The sequence below is a fragment of the Argentina anserina genome, chromosome 6 (genome assembly GCF_933775445.1).
Source record: "Argentina anserina chromosome 6, drPotAnse1.1, whole genome shotgun sequence".
In the NCBI taxonomy this organism is placed as follows: Eukaryota; Viridiplantae; Streptophyta; class Magnoliopsida; order Rosales; family Rosaceae; genus Argentina; species Argentina anserina.
Window position 1 is genome coordinate 507,280 of NC_065877.1, and position 27,915 is coordinate 535,194.

The 27,915-nt window shown below is 37.6% G+C and overlaps 7 protein-coding genes across 9 annotated transcripts; 2 read left to right on the forward strand and 5 right to left on the reverse strand.

Moving 5' to 3' along the window:
* The first annotated feature begins 1,355 nt into the window (after window positions 1-1,355).
* Window positions 1,356-2,682, forward strand: LOC126800379 (bidirectional sugar transporter NEC1-like). The gene is made up of 6 exons (XM_050527745.1): window positions 1,356-1,401; window positions 1,562-1,598; window positions 1,709-1,919; window positions 2,003-2,161; window positions 2,257-2,376; window positions 2,488-2,682. Exons 1-6 carry the CDS (start codon window positions 1,356-1,358, stop codon window positions 2,680-2,682), a joined length of 768 nt encoding a protein of 255 aa, XP_050383702.1.
* A 510-nt stretch (window positions 2,683-3,192) lies between these two features.
* On the reverse strand, window positions 3,193-6,823 carry LOC126798293 (uncharacterized). Of its 3 annotated transcripts, XM_050525214.1 has the most exons (8): window positions 6,681-6,823; window positions 5,690-6,001; window positions 5,422-5,596; window positions 4,645-4,825; window positions 4,473-4,550; window positions 4,148-4,255; window positions 3,662-3,928; window positions 3,193-3,562 (listed from the first exon to the last, which is right to left on the reverse strand). In XM_050525214.1, exons 2-8 carry the CDS (start codon window positions 5,991-5,993, stop codon window positions 3,464-3,466), a joined length of 1,212 nt encoding a protein of 403 aa, XP_050381171.1. In that variant the 5' UTR covers window positions 5,994-6,001; window positions 6,681-6,823; the 3' UTR covers window positions 3,193-3,463. The 3 variants fall into 3 exon arrangements, with proteins under 3 accessions (XP_050381171.1, XP_050381172.1, XP_050381173.1); XM_050525215.1 differs by lacking the exon at window positions 6,681-6,823 and having other exon boundaries at window positions 5,422-5,593; XM_050525216.1 differs by lacking the exons at window positions 4,473-4,550; window positions 6,681-6,823.
* A 969-nt stretch (window positions 6,824-7,792) lies between these two features.
* On the reverse strand, window positions 7,793-8,884 carry LOC126799963 (transcription factor MYB113-like). Its single transcript, XM_050527225.1, has 3 exons — window positions 8,785-8,884; window positions 8,558-8,687; window positions 7,793-8,327 (listed from the first exon to the last, which is right to left on the reverse strand). The coding sequence occupies exons 1-3, from the start codon at window positions 8,882-8,884 to the stop codon at window positions 7,793-7,795; spliced, it is 765 nt and encodes a 254-aa protein (XP_050383182.1).
* A 747-nt stretch (window positions 8,885-9,631) lies between these two features.
* On the reverse strand, window positions 9,632-11,641 carry LOC126800381 (uncharacterized). Its single transcript, XM_050527747.1, has one exon. It carries the CDS (start codon window positions 11,639-11,641, stop codon window positions 9,632-9,634), a length of 2,010 nt encoding a protein of 669 aa, XP_050383704.1.
* Window positions 11,642-16,073: 4,432 nt separating this feature from the next.
* Window positions 16,074-18,372, forward strand: LOC126799886 (uncharacterized). The gene is made up of 4 exons (XM_050527149.1): window positions 16,074-16,533; window positions 16,620-16,853; window positions 17,552-17,788; window positions 18,058-18,372. Exons 1-4 carry the CDS (start codon window positions 16,528-16,530, stop codon window positions 18,106-18,108), a joined length of 528 nt encoding a protein of 175 aa, XP_050383106.1. The 5' UTR covers window positions 16,074-16,527; the 3' UTR covers window positions 18,109-18,372.
* Window positions 18,373-18,735: 363 nt separating this feature from the next.
* On the reverse strand, window positions 18,736-20,918 carry LOC126800388 (uncharacterized). The gene is made up of 3 exons (XM_050527754.1): window positions 20,430-20,918; window positions 19,382-19,525; window positions 18,736-19,038 (listed from the first exon to the last, which is right to left on the reverse strand). The coding sequence occupies exons 1-3, from the start codon at window positions 20,916-20,918 to the stop codon at window positions 18,736-18,738; spliced, it is 936 nt and encodes a 311-aa protein (XP_050383711.1).
* A 4,526-nt stretch (window positions 20,919-25,444) lies between these two features.
* On the reverse strand, window positions 25,445-27,669 carry LOC126799466 (U-box domain-containing protein 9-like). Its single transcript, XM_050526670.1, has 2 exons — window positions 27,286-27,669; window positions 25,445-26,774 (listed from the first exon to the last, which is right to left on the reverse strand). The coding sequence occupies exons 1-2, from the start codon at window positions 27,550-27,552 to the stop codon at window positions 25,692-25,694; spliced, it is 1,350 nt and encodes a 449-aa protein (XP_050382627.1). The 5' UTR covers window positions 27,553-27,669; the 3' UTR covers window positions 25,445-25,691.
* Between the last annotated feature and the right edge of the window lie 246 nt (window positions 27,670-27,915).

Consider the following 27,915-nt stretch of genomic DNA (forward strand, 5'->3'; position numbering starts at 1 on the left):
AAGAGCAAGTAATTGGAATGCGACATGTTAAATCGATAGAACATGTCATTCAAAGTGTAATGTGAGAGATTATGTACACCATTGGCCTAAACAATGTAAATACAACCCAACTATATATTGCCATCTTGATTATATTACAACAACATATATACAAGAGCTTACTTTGATGAACAAGTTCTATCGATTAGTTTTAGGTCGCATTACCTATCATTTATCGACCCGTCAAAAGATAGATTAGTTTTTGGTTGTTTATACATGGTTTAGGCCAAAGCTAGAAACCCTAACCAGCTGCTAAGTTTCCCATTTCCCAGCAAAGGTAACTTAAGAAACCAACTTGACAGGATGTGACATAACGAAGACATCCTGAAATTAATCAAGGTAGCCAAACTACAATATAATCAATCTCTTAAATAGAACTGTAGAAGCCTCTTAATTAAATAACCACTTCTTGCATAATCATAACGACTTGTGTACTTCGGCTTCTTCTCTCATTCATATTTTTCTACCAGACAAAATTAACTCACACTCATGATTATCAAGTTAAAAGTTGGATTTTGGAATGGGGCGTAAGCTTCACCAATTAATTGAGGCTCGCGGAAGGCGGTTGATGATATACTGCACGTTACATCTTAGATCGATTGTCCAGTTGCCTAATTTGCATATCTATCTTAAGTATATAAAGGAAGCTCCCAGCAGAACAGAATCACTTAAGTTCTTCTCAGTGCTAATATCAAGTGCACTGGGAAAGCTTCACCAGGAAACCCTAACCAGCTGCTAAGTTTCCCATTTCCCAGCAAAGGTAACTTAAGAAACCAACTTGACAGGATGTGACATAACGAAGACATCCTGAAATTAATCAAGGTAGCCAAACTACAATATAATCAATCTCTTAAATAGAACTGTAGAAGCCTCTTAATTAAATAACCACTTCTTGCATAATCATAACGACTTGTGTACTTCGGCTTCTTCTCTCATTCATATTTTTCTACCAGACAAAATTAACTCACACTCATGATTATCAAGTTAAAAGTTGGATTTTGGAATGGGGCGTAAGCTTCACCAATTAATTGAGGCTCGCGGAAGGCGGTTGATGATATACTGCACGTTACATCTTAGATCGATTGTCCAGTTGCCTAATTTGCATATCTATCTTAAGTATATAAAGGAAGCTCCCAGCAGAACAGAATCACTTAAGTTCTTCTCAGTGCTAATATCAAGTGCACTGGGAAAGCTTCACCAGGAAAAAACGAAGGGAAAATAGCAAGCAAGCAAGAAAGAATAAGCATCTTCATCGTTTTTTATTCAGATCGAGATACATACTGCGAAAACATCAGCATCATCTCCAGAACAAAATTATGAATTCGACCACCGAAAAACTCGCTTTCTTATTCGGTCTCTTAGGTATTGTATACTATCTAAGAGACCCCTGAACCGATGCTAGCTTACTTAAACTTCCTTAAGCCAGATTTTTTCTTTTTGTGGAACATGCATTTAACATTATTATCTGAAATTTCATGCTAAATCACTTTTCCTAAAGATGTCATTGTTCACACATATGCAGGTAACATCGTGTCATTCATGGTGTTCTTGGCGCCAATGTAAGACCCTTTTACTTAAACTACTTGAATCTATTTACTTCGAATTATTCAGTCATATTTGGTACATATTCACCCTTCCTAACATATACGATCTCTTTCTCATCGATCAGGCCGACATTTTACAGAATTTACCAGAAGAAATCATCGGAAGGGTTCCAATCCATACCGTATGTGGTTGCACTTTTGAGTGCAATGTTATTGTTGTATTATGGTTTGCTCAAGACAAATGCTATGTTGATCATCAGCATCAATGCCTTTGGAATTGTTATTGAACTTGCTTACCTCATATTCTATTTCACATATGCTCCCAAGAAGCAGAGGGTGAGTAAATTCTACAAATCTTTCTCATACAGTCTCATGCATACACATCACTTAATTTTCAATTCTTGTACCACCGCTTGCAGATATTTACGTTGAAGTTGGTTCTGCTGGTAATTGTAATGTATGGGTTGACGGTGGCAATCACTATCTTCCTTCTAAGTGGAACCAAACGCGTTAGCGCAGTTGGGTGGATCTGTGCTGTGTTTAACATTGCTGTTTTTGCAGCTCCTTTAAGCATTATGGTATGTGCTACTTTCGAGCATAAATAATCCTTAGGGTTAATTATGCATGCTCAACTCTCTGGGTTACTCAATATATACTATTGCGTTCACTGCAGAGGCAAGTAATACGAACCAGGAGTGTGGAATACATGCCATTTACTTTGTCTTTATTCCTAACACTTTGTGCTACCATGTGGTTCTTCTACGGACTTTTCACACAGGATTACTACATCGCAGTAAGTAGTACAGTAATTATGCTACCTATGATGTATTAACATTGTTGTTGATTAAAGAAAAACATATATACTAATCACCCTGAGACGACTACCATATATGATGATGAACAGTTACCAAACGTATTGGGATTTCTATTCGGCATCGCACAGATGATCCTGTACATGGTATACAGGAACTCGGGGAAAGATCATAATGAGATTGAAGCAAAAACAAGTACTAATGGTGGTGATCTAGAGATGAGGTATAAGCAGTTAAGTGTGACCAGTACCAGTCATCAGAAATTGTATCGCAGTATCAGTACATGATCCTTACAAGGCAATGGACTTCGTGCTTAATTAGCTGCCTGCTAATCAGAAATAGGATTACAACTTTACAAGCTCGATCGGCAACTGAAGATTAAATTAGTGGTATGAATATTTATTTGTAGTGTATGATCCGTATCATAATCTACTTTAGCTTAAGTTAGATGACGATACAGTGTAATAACATAAGTAATGTAAACGGGTCACTGCAGTGAATGGTCGTATGGCCTGGGAAGGGGGAAGAGGCATAGTATAACCCTATTTCTTATACATTGCAAGTGTCAAGTTATGTGTGAGGAGCTTAATATCATAGCACAATATTATGTACGAGGCTGAGGAGCTTATATCTACTAGACTACTACGATCATGTCATGGTCTATGTAATATTATAAGTCCGAGTAATGACGTTCTCTCCAGGAATAAACACTGAATGTAAGATTGTAGAGGGTATGAAATTAAATTTGTAATTAATGGACATATCAAAAACCTACGAAAGCTTTATAGCCTGAGATATAGTGGTTTTTGCCCATCAAATTTGGAAAGACCCCAAAATGGGGTTCCATAAGATATCAAAGTCGGTCTTACACTTGCAGAAAACTCCACAATATATACAAGATGAAGTAGACAGCTTAAATACCAACTAAATAGGTAGAATAGCTTTATGCATCACACTAAATCGTCAAAATACACAACCCACCATTGCGTGAACAGTAAACCAGATATTGCCTGTTTTTATTTGTATCCTTGTTCTCTGCAAGGACCAAGATTATATTTACATGCACTCTCATGTGAGAAAACTTTCACAGCTTAAGAAGTTATCCCAGATGAACTTCATATTTTCCTCCAGCACCTCAGAAACCGAGCTGACATCAACCATCTCTTCCTGAAAATTGAAAGAAAAACGAGGTTACTCCGGATGCTTAGAAGAGCGTGGTATCTGACAAGGGGAGAGTGAGAGTCTCATAGCAATCTTTGCCCTTACCTTCAACTTTGAGACTACCTTTTTCAACCTCAAACTGGTCTCCCAAGAAGCTTCCCCACTTGAGGTTCTGAAATCAAATCTATCTGCATGCCTGACCTTAAATCTTAATGCCTGATTTTTATATACTTTTGCTCTTAAATGACAAACCCTAACAACATTGTACTTTCCAGAAGATGTCTTCTCCGGGGGCCATCTCAACCCACCCTTCACATCTGGATCTGTAATCGCAGCATCAACCAGATCCCTAAGGCTTTGCATCTCCTCATCCTGATACACAATTGATTAATCTGATCACACAACCTCATTCCAATGTACAAAAGTGCCCCCCATGATCCTAACTCTCATCATCAGGATAACATTACACTTTTTTCTGTAGCTTGTTTGGTTGTGGCTGCTACTAATATGTAAAAAACTAGTTTTATTGTGTTTACAGAACACCAAAGAATGGCAGTGAAATATTCTATGGTACCAGGAGAAGTAACTTACCGTCTGACTTGTTAAGACTCTCTTCATGTTTAACATCAGTCTCAGGTCCATATTCTTATTAAGGATGGATATGTCCACTACCATATGACGCACTTGGTTTAGTTCGACCTGGATGAAAGTTGAATATGTAACAGTAATTAGAACCACATCAAGGGGAACTCAAAGGAGGAGAGATTGATTTCATTCACATTAACAGTTAGCCTTCTAAAAAAATAAGCAACGACTTTGCAGTACAAATACTGGATTGAGATTGATGCAATAAAAGTGTGATTATCATGATTATGAAACACCAAATTCAATATAATAGGATAATTATAAAAATTGCCTTGTAGAGTTGTAGCTTTCCATCTTTCACACTACAAATGCAGGTGATAGTTGAGTCTGGTTTTGTTGAATCGGCCAACTTTACAAGAAGAAACAAATTAGGGTTCCAGTAGCCAAGATCAAAATTGTTGAAAGCATTCATCAGAAAGTTTATGTATACAGGAAAGAAATACCTGTACTTGGTATATATCTTTCTCCGATTCAAAAGTAACTCCAATATTCGGGACAACTTCGTTTACAATTTTCTCTGTATACGAAACAGGAACATTTGTGTAAAATGGTCTTCCCTTCCAATTTTTCAACTTCTCAGTAGTCAGATTTTCTTTGAGAGATTCCAGGTTAACGGACGGAGTCCTGAATTGAGTGCAAAGATTACCGTTAGGTTTACATTGAATCATAAACAATTGAGTACAATATGTTTTCTATTCTTACATATATCAAGCACCGGAACATTGACAGTAACTAAGAATTGATATCAATATTTAGTTATATATGCATAAAAGGGTAGAGTTTTAAAATCAGGGATCCCCTATCCGACCCAGACTATTGTTTCTTTCTTTTCACTTTAAGTATCAGTAGATTACGAAAAATCTAGAGGGTCCTCTAGCTCCGGCACCACAAGTAGATCCCTAGTTGTTTGATCAAATCAAATTTTTGGCAGCCAAATTGCATTGCAAAGGCAACCGCTTTAACTTCAGAGGGAAATTGCTTCATTTTCAAATATTACGTACCACTTATAGTCGCATGCCTCTATACCACAGTATTACCCTCAGCAGATAGGTATTCTCATAGATCCATTACACTTTCTCTAAATACATAACTGTCATATAGGTTTTATATCATACACAGTTGAAAGAAAGAGAAGAAAGGACAATGAATGTATGAGATGTTAAAGTTAGAATGGATGAAGAAGTATTTGATAAACCAATTAATCGAGAAGGAACCCTAACCTATGAAAAAGAACTTTTCCAACTCGAGCAACTAAAGTCGGCTTTAGATACTCTAATGTTGGTGACTTCATTTCCATCCTCACATTTTCAAAAGACGCAAGCAGGTCTTCAAGCACATTTTCTGTCATATATACCCATGGGCTCTTTGGCGAGGTCCCTTCCACCGCATTACCTTCTATCAGGTATCAAACACATAAAACATTAACAATAGGATCCATAACTCACAGTAAACAGAGTTTAAACATAAAGAAAGTTTTACACTACTGACCATTATCAAGACCAGAACCTATTAAAGCGAGAGGGCTTTCTCCAATAATTCTCTGCTCAATGGTTTCCAAGGAAATGGGTTCGAGATTGACAGAAGGTGGAAACTGGTTGTCATCATTCAAACCAACTACCCACCATCTTGATATAGCACGGTCTGCATAAAATATCTTTGAAGTATATTTATCATTAGACTTAGATGACCTTACATTTACATTTCTCTTAAATAAAGGAGCAAGCTTGTCAGGAGTTGGCAACGGTCTTTCAGCTTCATTTGAGTTTCGCTTGTGCGGTGGGATATACGCCATAATAAATCCTATAGGAAAGAATTCCCAGTAAGACAAGCAACCAAAAATGTTCATGCGACCAAGACACATAGTGAGCAAAATTTAACTCGAAGTACTGATTATAGCGAAGAGGTGACCCCTTTGATATGATCATTGCAGAAAATCAAACTCATTGCAGCCTCTTGTAGTTTTAGTTCAATCAGCAGTGACTATTACAATAAATTTTTAACTGGTTGGCCGTTGGTTAGTTTGATCTATTCTCTGGAGACATACACGCTATTAAATTGATATCAACACGAAAAAGAGCAGATGGGCAACATTTAACCTCAAATAACTTAACTTTAGAAGCCAAGAAGTTCCCTTTCTCATGTGTATTCAATTCAAACCACTCTAATTTCACCTTTTAGTAATTTTGGCTCAGTCAGCAGCAAAATTCAACAGGGTAATAATATTGATCGCCTTTCTTGGAGGAAAACATACATTCAAATCAATACAAACACAAAAGCAGAGCAGATGAATATATCAACAGCAACGTTTTCAGAGTAATCATAAAGAAAATGAAACAAGGTATCAAGGGTTTCGACTTTTGAGGTACAAAGTCTACAAACAATAGCGGTTAACCGAAATAGTAAAAGTGGGTTGATTTCCTTAAGTAGTTGCAGACATGGAGGAGGAGAAGAAGAAAGAGCAATGAGCTTAAGGGTTTACCAGAGGCAGAGAAGAACTGAAGGCAAAAGCACCAGACCGACAAGCCTACTCGGAATCCGGAAATGACGAAAGAATCGGATGACAAAAAGAGCCTCTTTTGCTCTGTATAACACAAGCCTCGTCAGTGTCAGTCACGCACTCACGCACTCACGCATTGGCTGAACGAAAAGAGAAGGACGACTAATGATTAAAGAAAAACGAACCTTTTTTTTTTTGTTACAAAAGAAAAACGAACTATTGATACACGGGCGAAGGCTATTTGATTTTTTATATTATTATTTGAATATAAAGGGCCCTGACGCCGATTATATTAATAAAACTGCATAATACAATCACAGTCGTTTCAATATATACAATGGAGACGTTGAATAAGTAAGAACAACCCAAAGATAATTTTAGGAGACCATACATAACATATACATTCTAATAAGTGCACCATTGGCTTCTACTTTTAAATACGTAAAACATGACGGAAAAACACTACTTATAAAGAGCTATAAGGTACTTTGTTTATCATTTTTCCCGTTATGGTGAAGTTTCATCTTACCATTACGAGGCTACAACCATTTGAAGAAGTTGATAAACTTGTTGTTTTATGATTGAATTCTCTATGAACATTGAATTAGGCCACCAAGCGCTGCAAGCCACATCAACATAGCCCATCTGAAGACGGTGCCACTAGTGCACCGCGTCAGACTGAGAAAGGGAATTTTTTCTAAAACCCTAGCAAAGTGTTTTATAAAACATTTTTCAAACTGTTCTGAACGTTTATAATGTAAGCACTGTAAGTTATTTGATTTTTATAAAAGCATACAAAACATAAAATATTTCTTGAAAAGGTCTATTTAATTCTACTATCCCCTCTTTTAGTTTTCTTTCAATTGAACATTGTGATAACAAATATTTCTATAATATATATATAATAACGGTTTACTGACTTTACTCAAATTTCAAGTTTGCAAGATATTACACACTATTATACAGAATTGCATAGACACTGCAATACGACACTAATCCTAGTACCTAATAATACATGAATATTATTGTAATTACAGAATCATCATCATCTCACTGATGGCTACTTGGCTAGCAGTCACCCAGATAACTGTTCATTAAGAATCAGAAATCCAAATATCCATATCCAAGATGGAGTCATCCCACTCCCATCTGTTGTTGTTGTTGTTGTTGTTGTTGTTGTTGTTGACATCTTGATCATATTGCTCTATAACTTGTTCAAACTGATCAAAGCCTACCATCCCCAAATCACCCATAAAGTCACTGTTACCCTCATGTTCTTCTTCCACACATGGATTGTTGCTATCCTCTCTCTCAATCATCTCACCGATGTGCACTTGGTCTTTATCAGTATTGCACAGCATTGCCATTGAAGATCTGATACTTTCTTCCATGACTTGGCAAGTCTGATCCTCAAGAGTACCACTTATCATTGGCCTTTTTGAATTTGAGCTGCCATGTTTTGAAGGTTGGGGCCTTCGGACTTTTACATTATTATTCCTTGCATGATTAATCTTCTGATGATCATCATGAGGTTCTTGAGCATTTAACTTCTTGCTCAAGTGACAGTTCCAATAGTTCTTCACATCATTACCAGTTCTTCCTGGAAGCCTGGCTGCAACTAGTGACCACCTGAAAATTTAATTAAGAGCCAACATATTTCAGTTGTGTATGTTATATATATTCGTTGGTATGCCCCAGTTAACTAACCACTGATTCATGATTGGAAGTACTTATACCACTATTTAGTTACTTGAAAGAGAGAAAAGTGTATGCATGTTCAAGAAGTCCATCTCGATAGAATTTTTTCAAGACAAACATATCAACTAACAAAGAGATATGTGAGTCTGAGATGAACTTGCCTGTTTCCCAAGAGCCTTTGGAGCTTGATGATGAGCTCCACTTCCTCTTGCTCAAAGCTCCCTCTCTTGATGTTTGGCCGAAGGTAGTTCAGCCACCGCAGCCTGCAGCTCTTACGGCACCTGTTTAGACCTGAATTTCGAACCTTTGATGATCTTCTCCTATATTCCAAACTACATTCGAGCTAGAGTTGTGCTGAAAACAAGTCTACATTACTCAAGTTACTTACCGGCTAAGTGAGGAATTTGATGCCATTTGCCTTCTCCATTCTTCTCTATGCATTTCCTGAGCAACTGATCCTCTTCAGTAGTCCATGGAATACCACCCATCTTACTTTACTATCTGAAATGTAGTGTTGTAGTTGTGAAATGTCTACAGTTAATGGTTGACATTATATATATGGATTTTCTATGTTGCACTTTTGTGGCTCTTTTTGTCCTTCTCTTTGTGATTAATTCATGCCTAACCCCAAGCTGAAACACCATAATGTACCAGCACATGATTGTTATACAGATGGAAGAATATACATAGCCAATGGTCCATTATCTTTCTAAGTGAGTGTGGCTGGTGTTGTGTTTATAACGAAGCAGAATCACTATGTCTCCAATGATACATCTTTATCAATATTTAGCCCCATCGGAAATCTCAATAACTATTTTGCCAGAAGTGATTTAAAATATTTAAAATATTACATATTTGTAATGAGTATTGATTGGACTTCATTCATCATTTTGAGTTAACATGTTAATAATGAACTTGCGAGGTATCACATGACTATTATCTTATTTCCTACGTACTCCAGGAGTGAGAAATTTCTAACTGCAACATAGTACTTTCAACCTTAAAGGTTATGGTTGACTACTAACTAAGGCTAGCAGAGACATTGTTTCGATAGTTAAGTTAGCTGGGCAATTGTAAAAGAATATTGAAATGTGGCCTCATTGGGGAGGAATTGTGGCTTTCCGTCTCTCCTACTACTACTAGGAAAATAAAAGTAAAAGTAGAACACGTAGAAGAAATTTAGATTGTTCACAAATATTAACTCTATTAATATGGAAACTACAAGAAAGAGGGATCTACATATGAACCTTGCGCTTCACACAGTGTATCTTGCTTAACTTTCTTTGACACCACTCTAGTTGATGCTGTTTTATAGTTGACATGTTCAAAACCCTGGATACTAATCTGATGTTCACTTCAGAAAAGAAGTTAAGGTGCCCATCATCTGCGCTCTCTTCCTCTTCTTTTTCTTCTTCATGCTTTTGGAATCTCTTCAGGATCGGGTTCTGACTCCTCTTTAGCTCCTTAAGCATCCTTTGTTTCTCCCCAAGATCTGCTTGAACTTCTACAAAAAGATTTGGATCCAAGCAATCATCCAGTGATCTTTTTCGACAAGCAGTAGTTATGTTTGCATTTTTATCAGCTCGGATGAATCGCCACATGGTCCTTACTGATTCTCTCAACATCTCGACAATGTCAGTGGTAATTTCACTGCCTTTCTTTCCTTCCTTGCATTTATCCTCTCTGATTTCCGGAACTTGCAGAAACTTATGCATAGCAGATCGACTTTTAACATAGTTTTCGACCCTTGACCCTTGAAATTGTTCATCCTCAATAAATCGTTGTAGGAGCACTTGAAACTGTTGAAATTCTTCTGCAACTTCGTTGTATGAATGTATTCGATCAGGGGCCGATTTCAGTAGCTCCAAGGCCTTCTCATATTGCCATTCTAGGAACTCCCAAGAAAGGCACAACTGCCCAACATAGACCATTTCCAATTGACTCTGCACTTCCTTAATGATCTTAACAATTGGATCACAATCTATTTTGGGTCTACAAAGCCTCAAGTTGGAAAGAAAGGATTTGATGGCCGGAGTTGAAGATTTGTGGCTCAAAAGCAATTTCAAAGATCCCTTGGACTGCAGAACACCTATTACAGTTATCTTTTTATCAAACTCGCGCATTAGAGCCCTATACTGTTCGCTCGGAGGTACAGCATGTTGGTATTTCTCATGAATCTTGAGTGGCTTCAAGTCATCCATATTGACATACTCGGATTCTTCAAAAATTGTAGGCAGACCAGTTGCTCTGACTCTCTTGAGCTCCACTTTCGATTGATCTATCAACTCTTGATGTTCCCACAAAACCTCCATTGTGTCTGAATCGTCGGAACCATTATGATCATGCACTAGCTTTTCCTCTCCTTGGAGTTTGGACCTTGTCGAGTTTTGCTCCTCAGCCCTACACAACTCTTCTAGTTCTCTATACTGTTCCAATATATCACTATCCTCTTCATCAAAACCATCAGGCTTGTTCAATCCAATCTCTTCCAAAGAAACTAGTTCTTCATCATCATCATCATCATCATCATCATCATGGCTTGAACATATCGAACCAGAACTAAACTCCGAACCAACAAACTCCTCCTCGGAAACCAACTCATCTTCATCACTAGTAGCCACTGTCTCATCACCACTCATCTCATCCGAATGTGACACTTCCTCAGTAACATTACTCACTTCATTCACAATGGAACCAACATTTACTTCATTACTAACATCTACCACTTCTTCAATCACTATTTTCTTCTCAACCCCCTCTTCCTCAAATGCACCATCTCCAAAACCCTCACCACCTTTCTCCACATGAACATCTCCTTCTCCAACAACCCGGTCCAAACCCTCAATGGACCCACATTTTGCTTCATCAGAATCTAATGAAATCTTCATTTCATCAACATTAGCTGCCTCTACACACTCACAATTTGATTTCTCAGCAGACCCATTTTGCCTAGTACTATTACTTTGGGCTTGCAAAGCTACATAGTGACCAACTTGATCATATTTCTCAAGTGTTTTTAATATCTCACTAGTTTGGTACTCAAATTTGAACACAAACTTAGGCTCTGGGCTCTCTTCATCAAAAGCGTCAAAGAACTCAGTGAACCCATCATCATCAACATCATCTACTTCACAAACTTTCCGGCACGGAGCAGTGCCGGAATTTCTCGCCGGATAAATCGCTTCTTCGACGAGGAGTGTACTGAGAAGTCTCGACACAACGGAGCTGGATAACTGGGCAAGCATTGTTTCGCAGCAAAACACTGAAAATCGAAGTGGGTATTCGTCGCGGATTGAAATTGGGGGCGAATTTGGGAGAGATTGAGAAGGGAACGGAAGAACAAATTAGGGTTTTGATTTTGGGAAATTCTGGGTTTGGTTTGGAGAGTCGGCAGGGAATATATAGACGCGGGGGAGATTACGCGTTACCGCGTTTCCTATGAGCTTAGGGAAGGGTATTTTTGGAAAATAATACAACTTTAAATAAAAGGGTATTAATGGAGCGGGGTCTATGAACATTTTATGAAGGGGATTACGCGTTACAGCGGGGCATTTAGGGCAACTTATATTGTACAAACAGGATAAGGTTGGATTTTATTTATTTTACTTTATTAAATCCTCAAAGAAATAAGAAACTACCCAAATGGAAATTCCTAAACAGAACAGGATATCTAAAGCAAGAGATTGCTTCCGAGGGCAAACACCCAAGCAAAATCTAGTCCGTAATTTTGAATCAATTATCATTGTATCGTTATTTTTACTATGACTTTGGTTTTGGAGAAGAAGTTGGAATTGCCGAGCTTTATGGAGCAAGAGGATTGGAATCTGGGACTATGCGGATGATTCGTACTTGGGTAGCGGTATTGAAACTCCATTGAAGTAGGACTAGGGTAGCAAGTGTTTCAGTTTCGAGGATGAGGTATCTAAGAACATCTTTAGCGTTTAGGGATAGTCATCCATATGACTAGATGACATTATTGTTGGAGTTGTGTTTCAATAATCAATTATAGTTGTTGAATTGTTCACGTATAATTTGACTATATTGTTGGAGATGCTTTTAAAGATTGTGTATGAAGATGATCATGTATGTGTTAAACATATTTTACGTGTTTCAAAGACAATTAGAGAAGCTGACTCTTATTGCGAGATGATGACATTTCGCTTACTACACAACTAGGTAGGTTCAGGCTTTTTGAATCAGTGAGAATTTGGATGAAATAGAACTCTGAATGCTCCGAGGCAGCACATACTTGTATTGAATTCATCGGGAAGAGGAATGAGGAGAGGGCTTTTCATGGATGAAGATGATGAGTGAGAGCAAACATGGGTTATACAAATAGAAGTTCTAAATAGAATTCTCCAGCTTTGCTTGCTTGCTTGAGTAGTGTATGTACGATGGAGAAATTGGTACCAAAGCAAAACAATTATTGAAGGTTAAAATTACACAAGCATTAGTGGAGAAACCAGTAACCAAACTTGGGCAGGGCTAGTTTTAAGGCAATGAAATCATTTTAATAGACAAATAAAATAACTAACGAAATTGTATATTAAATATACCCTAATTGTACTTCAACGTGGGCTTTGGGTAACTAGACCCTATTTTTAATGTGGGCTTCCCCCATGATACACCCGAATAGATTGTACTTAAGTAACACCCATCATGGCTTTATAATGAGATTAGAACCATTATGTGCATTGCATGAACATATGATTGAAAGTTTGAAACGATCACAAGTCTAAAATCATTTTAGTTAAATTATGAAATCAAGAAAATAGTGAAAGAGATTTGGTGCATACATTATGATATTCAACTACACATTTAAAACTTTACAATCCTACTCTGATATAGAGCTATTATCAAACTATTCTACCAATACCACGTACAGATGGGGATCTACTGATACAATGACAGCCATGAACAACTTTATTAATGGTGGATATATGCTTGTTTGTTAAAGATCGTGTGCAAAGCTCACATTGCTATAACCCATGACACGTCTCTATTAATTAAGACAGTTTGGCATACGGAACTACCAAGCACCTGTTTCCGTTATTACACTTCTTTGATTAAATTGTCCAAACACCATATTTCTATGATGCCCTTAGTTTGTTAAATTGCATATATAAGATATTTATTTAGATAGGGGATAAGAGAGTAAAAAGATAACAAATATATACCACTTTCTCCTATAATCTCTCTTATTCAAAACTAAATATAGAGATACACGTTCTAATATTAATAACGGTAAATATGTTGGTTTATGAGCTAAAAAAATGTTTTATTTTTACCACACGTCATTCCACATGCGCCTTGACTTGTGTAGGAAGACTAGATTTTACTTGAAATTTATTTAAATCAAAAATTTAATTAATTATTTTAATTTTTAATATTTAAAGTAATGTAACGCGACAATTAACTGTCAATACATTCAGTTCGGCAATGTAACTTTCTCTATAACAAATGAAAAAGATCCTTCCAACATTTTTCAAGCACAGGAACACTACACGACCAAAACAGCTACCGCGCCACCGTCACTGCCGCCGCCGCCACAGGCATCAACAACGCAGAAACGGCCTACCTTGGCGACCGGAGTCCGTTTGGATGGGCACTTCTTCACCACATAGACTAATGAAAGAACTCTGTGTGAGATGGCTTCTTCAGTACAAGGGAGGCATCGTGTGTCATAGGACACAGTGTTGGGGCCATTCTTCGATTTTTCGGACTTTTTGTTAAATGCTAATGCTTTGGTCGGTTGTCAGTGTCGTTTTACTCACCCACACTGTCACAACACATGAACGTCTTGTCCAGGATTTGAAAGTGTTGACTTCTTACGCGACACCTTTCACTCTGGTCATATTTACAGGACCCCTACCCAGCTACCCTTACCTCACCCTACCCCATTCTTCCTATATCTTGCATTCCACTCCATTATCGACACAACCATGTTTCTCCGGTCCATAATATTATTATTAGGTCAATTTCTTCACCACCCCCAAAGCTTGGGACTTGGGAGTCAATTCTCTGCATGTATTGCAGTTTTCTTGATCAGAAATGAAATTTTTGAGCAGTGTAAAAATGTAAAACAAGAGAAGAGGAGTCGGAAATTTAGGGACTCTCCTCGAGGGTAGCAATTATCGATGCCCCTACCCTTCAGCCGCGCTTGGGTTTTCTTCTTCCTCCATAAACAAACGAGAAGAGAATCTGTAAATATCTACGGGGAGGATGTTTTTCAAGAACTAATAGTTTCATAATCTTGACTAGAATCATATATAAGGGATAGAATATGGTTTGATTCTGAGTATAGTCACAGATTCTCAGGCAGCTTCACATGCACGAGCTTCTGGCGTTGGTGCTATATCTGTTTTTCAAATGGAGCTTCTGGCATTGTCTAAAAATGAGAAACCTTTTACTATTGGTAACACTAGGGTAGTGTGGAAACCATAAACAATCGAGATACCCCCATTTTGGTGGCCATAGTAATTGACTTTGGTTTGTTTAACTAGAAAGTGTTCATCATTAGCTTCTTAATTCTACATTTCTACACAACTCATGCTCTCATTTTGTATACGTCTTTCTTTTGGCAATTCACTCACTAGTCTTTTTTTATCTCGGTGACAAAGATGATACTTTATAGTAACTCATAATGAAGGAAAACTTAGACCTGGAGTTGAGTATTCAAATAAGCTTGTTAATAATAGAATTAAGGAAATATAAGATACTCTTTTTAATGAGAATCAGGAAAATCAATTTTTTTAATGTGAATCAGATTGGATCATTTGGGAAGGGATAGATAAGCCACAATATTTCGTCTTAATTATCTGATTCACGTCTTAATTTTATTGTTCATTTAAACTCCTTAATTTACGGTTTGTGCATATTTTTGCTTCCTTTATAATTAATCCTTAGATTATGATTGTCATTGTGTTTAGCTCAAGAACACCTTTATAAGCTCCATCATAATTTTTATTAGCTCTCAGTCCTTTCTACCTAGCAACTCTTCTGAGTCATCTGGCATAATAATCACATTGTTTGGCTTATGATCATATTTTCATGGCAATTAACTTTAGTTAAACATTGTAGGGTTTGGTTTCTATCTACAAATTCCATCTTCCATCATGCACCCATGCTAGACTCTTGAGAATAACATTTGTGATTTACCTCTGCCACCTGAGCGCTCAAGCCATTCGACCATGTAATATGTGCTGTTCAATTAATATCCCCCATGCATCACCCTCCCCCCTCCTTCTGCAGCGTGCTGCTACATGCATTGGACAAGATCCCTTATCAATGGGCGTTTTCACTTCTCCAAAAAGTACTTTTCCCTCATCTTTTCACTTGTCTAGATTATACAAATACAAACCACCCACCACACCCAACACCAGAGGCAGCAGCACCTATTCACATTAAAAATCCAATTCCCTTTTCAACTTGTCCATACCTCCTCTCATGCTTGTGCTACAGTTAGAGTTGAATTCACTCTTTCACAAATTTGTAAATTAGATCTCAGTACTACTGTAGGGCCCCCTGCCCTGTCTGGGGAAGCCCCGCCTTTAGAACTGCCAATATTTATAAGCCCTCTAGGCATGGCTGCATTGTGGCATTGGACTCTTGCTGCCTTGCATGCTTCCATAACCACTGAGTCAACTAAACTGCTTTCCTCCGCTACAGAAGCCAAAAGCAGCTTTTTTCTTCTTCTCCTTCTTTTACTCTTATTACAAAACACCAGAGTCCAAACCCAACAACTCCAAGCAGCAACTGTAACCATCATAAGCCACATCTTTGCCCATTCCCCTAAAACAAGGTCTCTTTGTTGTTCAGAACTCCTGAGGCTACTGACCTAACTGTGCTGTATTGACATAAAAGTCTTAAGTAAAGATCTATCCTTCTCAGTACTATCTCTCTTTTCTCCTAGATTCCCTCTTCTTCTGCTTCTTCACATTCTGACCCAGTATTTATATCCACCTCTGGGGCTTCTCTGCACAACCCCACCTCCCCCTCTTGCCTATTTTCCCTTTATAACTCACACCATTTTCTCCTTCAATTCCCTGTCCAGTTTTCCCATTCAAGTTTCACTCTGTAAGCTTTACTGGGTTCTAGCTTCCTCTCTTGGCCATTTCTGAATTCTTCCACAATGGATGTAAGTAAATTTACTTAACTTGTTTGATTTTGTCTGTGCTAAGTTTATGAATTATCATTGATGTGGTTGATGGTGGTGGCCGGCAGGACTATTATAAGCGGAGTGGTCAAATTCCGGCATTTGGGGACTGGGATTATGCGAATGAGCTGCCAATCACTCAGTATTTCGAGTGTGCGAGGCAGGCCGGTTTGATCAGGTTCAGCTCTTCTTCCGGTGAGAGTGATGCACCGGCAGCCTATCTTCATGCTGACTTGTATGCTGTTGATGTTATGAAGATGAAGAAGAAGCCTTCTCGGATTGTTGCTCCTAATTCTCGAAAGGTTCCAACTTTTACTCTTTTACCTCCTTGGTTTTCATCATTATGGATTCTTGTTACCAATCCGTATCAAGTTTGGCATAAAAGTTTGAATCTTGTCACTAAATTTCATTCCTATGGTTATTGGGATAATTTCTAGCCAAGAAAACAAAATTGGAGACTAATAAGTGGTGGAATTTCAATGAAGTGTCAAGTATGCAAATTTTGGGTGGTATATATTGAGCTAGGGAGGGGTAAATTGCATTTTCTTAATACATAACTCACATATAATCATATGTAAAGGTCAAATTTATATAGCAATTGTAGAAACCCGTTTCAAAAACATGAAAAGGGTTTTGTAGCATAAATTTTCTCAATATCTTAAAATTTCAATTTTGAAGAACTCGATTTGTTAATTGGTTTTTAGTACATTATACTTGTGTAGATGCTTCTATAATCTCTAATTTTTCAACTCCACATCTATGTAAATATGATTACTTCAAAGTTCACATTCCCATTACCGACGTGTCCCACTGTAAGATCAAATCATACTCGGCCAGCTTTCTTTTTAGATGACCAAACAAACACCTACGCACCCATCAATGTCAAGTAGTAAGTAAAAGTTGGTGCTGGCTTTAACTTGCTTCTGATTAAGATTAATGAACTGATGTGGTTTTTATGACTACTACTCATGACTTATGATGGTGACACTGTAAATTCCAGACAATCGCAATAGGGAGAGAAAAGAGATGCACTCATAACCCGCATGTCAAGGAGCAAAAGAAGCTGCAGCACCATGCTAAGGTCCATGACGATGTGACTGAACCCTCCAGAAAGTTACACTACCAGCAGTGTCACACTCGCAGCAACGACGCCGTTTTGCGACCAAGGAGGCCTCCCAAGCCTGTCGATGAAGACCTCTACAAGATACCACCTGAGCTCCTCCACTCTACCAAGCGGGTGTGTACTAACCTATTTTTCAATCTCATACTGCCGATTTATGCGTGTCATCCTTACTTATGTGTCATACTAATCCTCTTTACATCGTTCTCAATCTCATACCAGTGGCTTCCAAGTTTCAAAGTTCAGATCCATTTTGGACTCTGAATTGACTAATCCCAACTTAAACCGTGCTCTGGCAGCTCTGCTATAGTCTTAATATCGTGTGTGTTTCTCAACATTGGCAGCTGGGTAATTATTGTACTCAATATTATTTTGATTTTTTGCAGAAGAAAATGCTGGGATTATTCTCTTGCTTGGTGCCTGCTTGTGCTTCATGAGTTTGCGATCCACAGGGAGGGGTTCATTTTGCTCATAGTAAAAGAAAGAATGCCCCAATAGGATCGATCACTACTCACTAGGGAAATGTCACAAACACTAGTACTGCTCTATTTAACTGTAATGTGGAAGCATCAATCAGCAATGAGGTAGAACTTTGACGTTAAGGCCATCAAGTTTCTCCCTTGTGCTTTCTAAATTTTGTAAGTGTTGATGTAAGAGACCAAGAAAGCTAGTTTATATCCTAAATTGCTAATGATATTTCCTTACTTTAACCATCAAAATTGTCTCCTAACGTTACACCATTATTCAGACAAAAAAATCGTTACACATTATCGTGGTTTCCAAACAACTCTCGTCAAGAATCACCCTAGTCGAGACTAGTGCATCTCGTCAAATTAGAGAAGACAATGCTGTTGTTCAAAATGACATTCACAAGTTTATCATCTTAATATTCTCAAAGTAAAATCCGCACTTAGTCCAAACTTCATCGTCTGATGTGTATTAAGAATTCAGCAGTCTACTAGCAAATGTACTTACTACAACGTAACTAACAAATAGGCGAACATAACTAAACAGAATCCACACGCAAGTTTTAAATCCAAAATAATATGAGCACACCACAATTACTACATGCACACAAATTCAATAGATGAAGGCACTTTTTGTTTCAGGCATTGCATGGCATGATTCCTCAGCGCAGTTTCTCGTCTTTCACTGTTCACTGTTGGCAGAATTAGATGACGAATTGGTTTTACAACAATTTTCTCCAGCGCAAAGGCATTTTTGATCAAATACCTGATATGCTTAACGCGTGATCTACCTCGATAGTTTTCTATATGAACTACCTTGAGGTGAAAATGAGGGCAATATTCCATTTCCTTAACGCTTCCTATTATCTTGTAGTATTCGCGGGTCAGCCATCTATCCAACTACACCACGAATACAAATTTCATCAGACAACAAATACTAGAGCAATAACTCAAACATTTGTTCGGTTAAGGAAGAAACATAAAACGATGTTAAGAATCAACCACAGTAAAATCACAAAATGCTTAACCCGTTTATGTTACTCTTGAATCCCAACTCTATACAAGGGCCAACATAATGTGGTTTTGGTCCGTTCATAATTAACCAAAGATAAACGTCTCTCATAGTCTCATCATCTCCTTTACTATGATCACAAATCCTTGTTTGTGTGGTTGGTGGCTTCTTGATAAAATATTATGCATTAGCGACAATGAATAGACTTTGTTTTTACAACTATAGACATACCTTCAATACTAGTTTTTCTAAATGTGGAGATGCCTGCAGGAAAGATATTAGGTTCTGAAGACCCCTCTCGCTGTCTTGCTCAACATTAAGTTCCAAATGCTTGAGATTTGCAAAATCGGGAAATACAAGATTGGGATAGTACTCCTGAAAACAAAGTCAGGTAAGAAACTATTGCCATTTTCGGAGAGTGGTAGGAGAACCACAATTAGTGTACCACTTATAAACCATTTGATGTGATGATCAGACATTATTCTAACATGTTTGGTATGTAATTCTCACATTGATGCAGTTTACATGTGGCACATCATTATATTGTTCACCTATTCATCTCAGAAAAAAGAAAAGAAAAGAAAAAACAGTATAAATAATACACTGACCATCAGTGGCGGATCTAGCTTGGTCTTGCATGGGCTTAAGCCCTTACAACATTTTGGTACTAAATTAACTACCTCGCTGACATAATTGCAATGTTAGTGTAGTGGTTTGGCATGGGGTGCTTAGCCTCAAGGTGGTGGTTTCAATTCCTCCCAACAATAGTCGATTTTGATTTTTTTTTCTTTTCCAGTCCCCTCTCGTCTGAATAATTATGGCATAATGACATTTACTTAAACTCATTTTGTTTGTTAGAGTCTGGTTGTTACACCTATATTTGACATTTAGTCAAGTTTATCTTGACTGTTAAAGTTCAGTATTAATTTTATTGTTATTTAAAATTAGGTTGTATCTCGATTAGAAAATGAAATTTCTATTAATTAACTAAAATAAGTTGTTACTTGCTACTTTAGGCTTCAAATGCTTGACACTTCCTAATGTTTATTGACTAAAATGACACTTTTAACTTAAAATTATACACTCCATATGGATTATATACTCATAAATACCCTATCTTATACTTCTTCTTTTTTTGTGCGTAAAAATTAGCCCAGTCATCAAGTTCATCCTAGATCCGCCAGGTAATATTCAGCATGAGCATTTCCAGATGATTGCTGCGTGAAATTTGAGTAAAGAAACGAGGTAGATTCAGGGACCTAGCTGTACTGTAACAGACCTCAACAAGTGATGGCTCATAACTGAGAAGTAGGCGAATCTCAGAATTTCTAGAATTAATGGTTACAGAAACCAGGTTTGTGTCACAGATATGAACGCTCTTGAGGGCATGACAACTACTTAGCTCAAGATACTTAAGTGCAATCGAGGGTCCAGCAACTCTCAAACCAACCAAACTTTTGGTAGATTCCACAGATAATCTCTCAAGAACTGGACATTTTGACAAGAATAGCTCAAGAACTTCTTGAGTCACACCAACTTCCCTAAGATGAAGAGCTCTAAGATAATTGAATTCATTGCAGCCACCACAGGAGTGTAGACTTGGAGTGACAGCAGAATTCAAATGCGTAAGCTTCAAGTCAGACTCCTTCTCCAACCCTAAAAGTTTGAAGTGAAACGGATATGTTTTACGATCCATCCTCATCCAGTTAGACCCCCTGAGGGTTACGCTCCGAAACACCAGTTCACGTATTTGAACTCTCTTATTCATCGCAACTTCAACCCATCTATCGACCGATGTTCTAAAGCAAAGATCTAAATCAAAACAAACCCTAAATCGTTCGATGCTGGGGGCTCTATGTTTCTCCATCACAGAGTCTACCAAATCAATATATCTGCGGCTTGTCTGCTCTATTTCTCTGGCTTCAAGTCCATGAAAACGAGCAAAAGGTTCACCATCCCTAACATTAACATCAAAATTAAGAGAAGCCCTAAACTTCCACACATGCTGCCATCTCCTAGAAAGGACACTAGTCGCTGCGGCACCCTTTAGGGCAATAAGGCCACTATACCGATAACAAGGTCATCTTGGAAAGCACTGATTCGGTCCACCAAGCTATACAGATCACCTTCTTCTAGTTTCAGTTTCTTTCCCAATATTTTCCTTTCTCGTTTTGCCCTACGGGTGTACACATGAATCTGATAGATACACAGATAAAAGAGTTTGGGCTTGCATGACACTGAATTTACAAGAAGCTTAGCAAAAGCGATGAGGGAAATCACACCATATGAAACCTTTATAACAAGTAAAGCAAGAAGGTTGATTTGATTGATATAGAATCTCTACAATATTTGGCAAAATTGCTATTAAAAAAATAAGAATAGGTCGGTTGGCGACATACATTCACTACAAAAAATAGAGTTTTTTTCACCAACAGTCCCTCAACTCTGGTGTACCTACCAATGTGATACCTCAACTCTTAATCGTACCAATGTGATACCCAGACTCTAGTATTGCTATCATTGAAGTACTTCCGTCAGTTTTTTTCAACTTTTCCGTTATCTTGGTGACGTGGCAGGTACGTGAGGCCCACAAAGAGGGTTAAAAGACAAAATTAACCTCATCTGAGATGAGCAATGTTTTTCCCGCCCTTTACCTTGAGAAAGACACCAAACAATTCCAATTTTGGCGCCAATTTTCACTCCCTACTCCTTAATTTGTGTCTAATATCTAAACTAAAGAACTACCGCCAACCAGTCGACCACAATCTGATAAAACCTAGATCAATCTCATTTTCTATTTTTACCCTAGCACTTGTTAAACTAACAGAATAAATATATAAATTTATATGGAACATCTCATTTCCACAATCTCATAAGAATATAGAAACACATAACTTAACGAAATTCAACTACATGTACCATTAGTTCTTACAAGCAAAAATCATGGCAGATCAACATAAAAGGTGGCAACTAATGGTACTTAAACATGTATTTGAATTTCGTTAAGTTATGTGTTTTTATATTCTTATGAGATTGTGGAAATGAGATGTTCCATATATAATTTATATATTTATTCTGTTAGTTTAACAAGTGCTAGGGTAAAAATAGAAAATGAGATTGATCTAGGTTTTATCAGATTGTGGTCGACTGGTTGACGGTAGTTCTTTAGTTTAGATAAGAGACACAAATTAAGGAGTAGAGAGGGAAAATTGGCGCCAAAATTGGAATTGTTGGGTGTTTTTCTCAAGGTAAAGGGCGGGAAAAACATTGCTCATCTCAGATGAGGTTAATTTTGTCTTTTAACCCTTTTTGTGGGCCTCACGTACCTACCACGTCACCAAGATAACGGAAAAGTTTAAAAAAACTAACGGAAGTACTTCAATGATAGCAATACTAGAGTCTGGGTATCACATTGGTACGATTAAGAGTTGAGGTATCACATTGGTAGGTACACCAGAATTGAGGGACTGTTGGTGAAAAAAACTCCAAAAAATATCAACAAAAGCCATATTCATATGTGGCTTCTTTGTGGCCTTTACCCATATGGCGTTTGCCTAATACCCACAAAACCTTCTACAAATGTGGCTTTGTAAATTAACACAAAGAAGCCACATATGAATGTGGCTTTTGTTGATATTTTTGTAGTGATTCGGTGTCAATGAAATACTTGACGGGCTGCTTTCCTTATATACGCTTGAAGTTGGCGATAGCGGTCATGTCGATTGCGAGTTTCCATTATGGTGTGTTTGGATGAGGAAATTCCAAATTTTATGGAGTTTATAAATGATGACATCTTAAAAGCCATTAAGATAAAATCTGTCAGTTGCAAATTCTACTGTTTGGATATATTTAAGTGGGATTTGAAATGCATAATAGATTAAGAAAGTTTGACATAAATTAAAGAGATGAAATATTAACAAAATATTGTTTTGGAAAGATAATTGAACACTAGAAAAGAATTTGCAAATGACACATATTTTGTGGGGAATTCAAATGGGGAATTTAAACAACAAATTCATTCTTTTTATTTTTCACAGAATTCTAAAATAGTTGTCAAATGAAGAAATTGTCTTTTAGAATTATAAAATCCCCTCTTTCAATTAAATTTCCTCTTTTTTTTCTTATCCAAACACACCAAAGGGTTTAAGCGAGAGAGTGAAAGAATGAATTAAGATTCCTTAGTTTTCTTTCCTTGAAACGACGTCCTTACCAACGGTTTCTTACTTTCTTTCACAATGTTGGCGTACGGCCTCAAATTGGGTCATAGTAAATAGTAATTGGACCTAGTAATGAGGATGTATCGATCAGCCAGCATGAGATATAACTTTGATCTAGTAATGCCATTACTGTTTCTCTCGTCTTTTTTAGTTGAGTAAGCAGTTATTATATTATGAGTCGGGGACTTGGTCGAAATCATCAGTCTCTGGGTATGAATCTGTGAAATTTAGTTGGGTTAATAATCAGATAATAGTCACCTTGTTGGTATATGGCTCTATCAAAACTCAGAGCAACTCTATCATCCCATTACCTCTTGAGGACCACTCCGACCGAAAGCAGATCAAAATTTGTTGCTTGACACTTGCTAAAAAGTATCTAGCTAGTAGATAATAGTTCAAGAGCAATACACATGCCTACTGCACGCCGAACAAAAAAACACGCTCATCGTAAATTGAAGCAAATTTGTTACACACCCCTAATATGCTCACTTAAAACAATTTTCGACAGGTGATCTACAACAAACACTTTGATTTGCAAAATTACATTTGAGAAGGATGAGAAGAATTCAGATTCCTAATATCCCTAGATGAAATCAGATTCTTCATCTTTTGGTACCCAAATGTTTTCATGAATCTTTAACTTTATTAAAGGATGGGACCAGCAAATGACATATGATCACAGGCAGGGTGCATATTAGTAAACTAAATTGTCTACTTGTTCTAGTTGGGTTCCTAAGTGACATGGATAAGGTCTGCAATGTCTTCTAGTGAGCTGTGGTTAACATTTTCCCATGTCTTACAATCTTGGGTAGCAAGATATGAGATTTTTCTTGCAACTTTTTACACCATTTAAACGGCCAATCGCCACCAGAATTAGATTCTGCAGAAGCTGGTGTACGCCTTACTGACAGGTCATGAAGGAATGTCATGAACATTATTCAGCTTACATCTCTTTTCATAACCAAAGAGTATTTGCACTTCTCAAAATAAACTTGAATAATGTCTTAAATGCTTCTGAATATGATCTACTTCTATTTTCGGCATCGAGTGACTTTTTAATACACGACGAATTTCTAACTATACACGACTTTTTAATAGTTGAGAAGCCAACCCGAATTTCTAAGAATATTTGTGTAGGCAATTTGTTGCAGTGAGGTAGTGATGATTCATTAAACGACAGAGTTGGATGTGAGATTAGTAGATCTACATTGCTGATAACAAAGAAAAAGATGAAAAAAAGAGAGCATCATAAATATTCTCTCTCTACCAAGATTCAAGATCAAGTAGCCTAGCTTCTCTAGGTGTTGCATCATTGAATTTATATTCTACAATTCACTAATCACAATACCACATTTAGATTTGTAATGTGATCTTGTTGATGGAATAGTGAGTCAGCTTCAGCATGAAACACCAGATTTCAGCATCACTCTGCCCCTAATTACCTCTTTTTGTCTTCTCTTTTCTTTTAAAAGTTGAGCACAAATCTTTTGGCACCGTCACAAGTCATAATCAAACATTAGAGTTGAATACTTTGTCCACTAATTTGGATTAGTGCATTTAAACAAAAGAGGTCCGGAGAAGTATGGTGCTTCAGCTTGCCGACACTCTTAAAGTGGAAGAAGGAAGACCCTACAGAACACTAATTCAATAGGTCTTGACCAAATACTTTATGAATAAGAACAACATACCAACTACCATAATTGGAGTCAAATTATCCAAATGAATCAATGTTGGCATTTCAAATAATAATATTCACAACTGGCTAAATCATGACAAGTCAGAAATGATAGAACTGACTCGATCACAAAATCCAAATCTATAGAGCTCCGGGAGTATTGAAATTCTTAATACATAATGTGTTAAGAGTAGTTCAAAGTATAGGACATTGCACGAAATTGTGACTAAAAGAACAATTCACGTCTCTGAAATTTTGAGACTCCAATGGGATTTACATGAACAGAAACAAATATCAAATTTTCAGTCAAAAATACAAATGGATAAATGATGGGCTGATGGCATTTCAAAGAGTAGCTGGCACTAATTGGACATGTCAGAAAATAGAATATGGGACAGCTAATACAACCAGAAAGCCAGATTCTAGTGAATTTCATAGTAATGAGATTTACAATGTGTATATCCTTCAAATGGACCTAAACTTGCCTAGGTTGCATTACAGGTAATGTATGACTACTTTTGTACAGGTTATGAAGCTGATATTGGGGAGTATACTAGCAAGGTGTAGAAGAAGCATTTACATGGGGTCATGGAGGTAATGTACCTTCTTTTTTTTGGAGGTCAAAACAAAGCAGAAAGAACCCTTTCCATCAAGCAGTGTTTGTTATTGAGCCAGTCTTATTCAACCTTGCAAGAATTCCAGTTGCCTTCCTCTTAGCCCTTGATGTTCCACTCTGTGCAAGTCTGGAAACTGTACCATTCGCCATTTCCTCATCCTTTATCTCCTTCAATTTGGACCGACTGCGAAAGCAGATATTGTAAATGATCACAATGCAATTCTCCTTGTTGCGCTCACAATCACTCTCCCTTATGATCTTAATCAAGCACGACACAGCGCCAAGGTCACACAAATCTTGAATAGCCTTCTGATTGGTCGAAATGATTGCAAGTGTAGTCAGCAACCCGGCAATGAATACACCATCCATTATCTTCTTCAGAATCACCCACACCGCTCCAGCATTGACAGCTCTTTCTCTATTTTCAAGGTCTGTACATAGGAGATATATGGCCATAGAAACATCATTCATGGCTAATGGATTCCCCTCATTTAACAGGTTAATCAGAGGTTTGAGAGCACCAGATCTGCCAATAACAGTCTTGTTGGAATCAATGGCTGATAATGTGAAGAAAGTTGCAGCAGCATTGCTTTTTGTTTGAATTGTTCCAGACATTAAGGATTCAATAAGGAGAGGGATCACCAAGGAGTTTTCAGCAACTAATCTCTTATTGTTGTCATGAATCGAAACGTTTAGTAGAGTTGTGATCAAGTCTTCTTGAAGGTCAGGATGAGTGGAAACCTGGCCCTGTGAAAGTGGACTCAGCATTTGTGGAATGATCTCAGCAGACTCTCCAAACAGTGCCCGAAATGATGAACTCCTCTTTGTTAGAAGCCGAAGTTCCTTTGCTGCTTGTTTCTGATCAGTCAGGGATGATGAAGTCGTCTTCTCGAGAAGTGCATTCAAATAGTTTCCGTCGGCGCTGGCGACAACTTCCTCACCAATATCCTGAACAGGAGTTGGAGAGTCAATACCATGCTCCTTGCACCATTGTGAAATCAATTGATGGACCAAGTTATTCGGGGTCAGGATAGTATGAGCAAGGAGTTGGTTGGTCTGAGGGCATGTCCGGCTGCCTTGGTTCAACAACCTCTGGATGAATGGCCTATCATAAGTCTGCAGTTCATCAACAGAAATTAAGAAGGATTAGAAATTGCATAAACATAGTGCGAAATCAAGCTTCATAAGCCAAGCAAGCCTCTTTACAGCAAACCAATTTGGAGTCATTAAGCAATAACCCATTTGTAACCAATGAAACCCAATTTTCTGCCTCTAAATTTCTAATGAAGGAAGGGAGCAACACTGAATCACATGCTTTTCTATTAATGAACACTCTTTGCTCACATCCACAAGAACAGTTCCAGAGTTCACAAGTCCTTAAACTCACATATGTCACACTCTAAATCAATTTTCTTTTTGGGTCTTGAAAGATGAGGCAGACAATAACACTCTAACATTCTTAAACCCCCAACTCCAAAAGCACATAAACGACATTGATACCCAAATTGATGAACAACAAAAAAAAACAGAATCCCAGAACCAAGAATGATCAAACTTTCAATTACTACATAACTTTCTTGCATGCGTAATCAGAAATCAAACAAGGGTACATTCACGAAGCCCATACCTGTCCAGTGGCCAAGACAACAGGGTCAGTCATGAGCTTTCCAGATATAGGACACCTAAATTCTTGAGGAACATCAAGAACACCAAAAGAGAGAGACTCAGACATCTTCAACTTCTTCAAAGAAGACAAAGCTCTCATAGCCTCCTCAGCAGTCTCCACCGCATAGTCTTCATCTTCAACAATGTCCCTGACCAGCTTCCCCAACTGCTTCTTTATCTCCATGGCGGCTTCTTTATCAGTCTCTTCCAAGACACCTGTTTTGGCCATTTGTCAAGAAACCCAACAAAACTAGACCGGAGAATTGCTCCAACTGTCTTCTTCACACTAATGAGTTTTTGTCACAGAGTGAACTGTGAGCTTCTTCTTCATCATCTGTCAGAGCAGAGAAAAAAAGAAGAAGAAGAAGAAGAAGAAGAAGAAGATGGAAGAGTCTCTGTATTTGTCTTGCTCTGTTTTTTTTTTGGGGGTATGTGAAGGAGTGTGACACGCAAACTTGAGTATCAACTGGCAAATGGGGTCTAGCCAACAATATGTAATGTAAAGTCCTTCTCTGTCACTCACTGCAAGAGTCACCAATACTATTTTACCGTCAATTTGTGTGCCAAAATGAATTAGGCAAAAACAATGACG

Bases quoted from the DNA above. Each gene is read 5' to 3' on its own strand.
- LOC126800379 (XM_050527745.1), top strand. From the start codon at position 1,356: ATGAATTCGACCACCGAAAAACTCGCTTTCTTATTCGGTCTCTTAG. The intron at 1,599-1,708 runs GTAAGACCCTTT...CTCATCGATCAG, and splicing joins ATGGTGTTCTTGGCGCCAAT to GCCGACATTTTACAGAATTT. The intron at 2,162-2,256 runs GTATGTGCTACT...CGTTCACTGCAG, and splicing joins CAGCTCCTTTAAGCATTATG to AGGCAAGTAATACGAACCAG.
- LOC126798293 (XM_050525214.1), bottom strand. From the start codon at position 5,993: ATGGCGTATATCCCACCGCACAAGCGAAACTCAAATGAAGCTGAAAGA. The intron at 5,597-5,689 runs GTCAGTAGTGTA...GATACCTGATAG, and splicing joins AGGTTCTGGTCTTGATAATG to AAGGTAATGCGGTGGAAGGG. The intron at 4,551-4,644 runs GTATTTCTTTCC...CTTCTTGTAAAG, and splicing joins AAGATATATACCAAGTACAG to TTGGCCGATTCAACAAAACC.
- LOC126799963 (XM_050527225.1), bottom strand. From the start codon at position 8,884: ATGGGTGGTATTCCATGGACTACTGAAGAGGATCAGTTGCTCAGGAAA. The intron at 8,688-8,784 runs GTAAGTAACTTG...TTCGAAATTCAG, and splicing joins TCAAATTCCTCACTTAGCCG to GTCTAAACAGGTGCCGTAAG. The intron at 8,328-8,557 runs GCAAGTTCATCT...TTAAATTTTCAG, and splicing joins CAAAGGCTCTTGGGAAACAG to GTGGTCACTAGTTGCAGCCA.
- LOC126800381 (XM_050527747.1), bottom strand. From the start codon at position 11,641: ATGCTTGCCCAGTTATCCAGCTCCGTTGTGTCGAGACTTCTCAGTACA.
- LOC126799886 (XM_050527149.1), top strand. The intron at 16,854-17,551 runs GTTCCAACTTTT...TGTAAATTCCAG, and splicing joins TTGCTCCTAATTCTCGAAAG to ACAATCGCAATAGGGAGAGA. The intron at 17,789-18,057 runs GTGTGTACTAAC...GATTTTTTGCAG, and splicing joins TCCTCCACTCTACCAAGCGG to AAGAAAATGCTGGGATTATT.
- LOC126800388 (XM_050527754.1), bottom strand. From the start codon at position 20,918: ATGAATAAGAGAGTTCAAATACGTGAACTGGTGTTTCGGAGCGTAACC. The intron at 19,526-20,429 runs GTCTGTTACAGT...CTTTGTTTTCAG, and splicing joins ATGAGCCATCACTTGTTGAG to GAGTACTATCCCAATCTTGT. The intron at 19,039-19,381 runs GTATGTCTATAG...TTCGTGGTGTAG, and splicing joins TAGAAAAACTAGTATTGAAG to TTGGATAGATGGCTGACCCG.
- LOC126799466 (XM_050526670.1), bottom strand. From the start codon at position 27,552: ATGGCCAAAACAGGTGTCTTGGAAGAGACTGATAAAGAAGCCGCCATG. The intron at 26,775-27,285 runs GTATGGGCTTCG...GATGAACTGCAG, and splicing joins TTGTCTTGGCCACTGGACAG to ACTTATGATAGGCCATTCAT.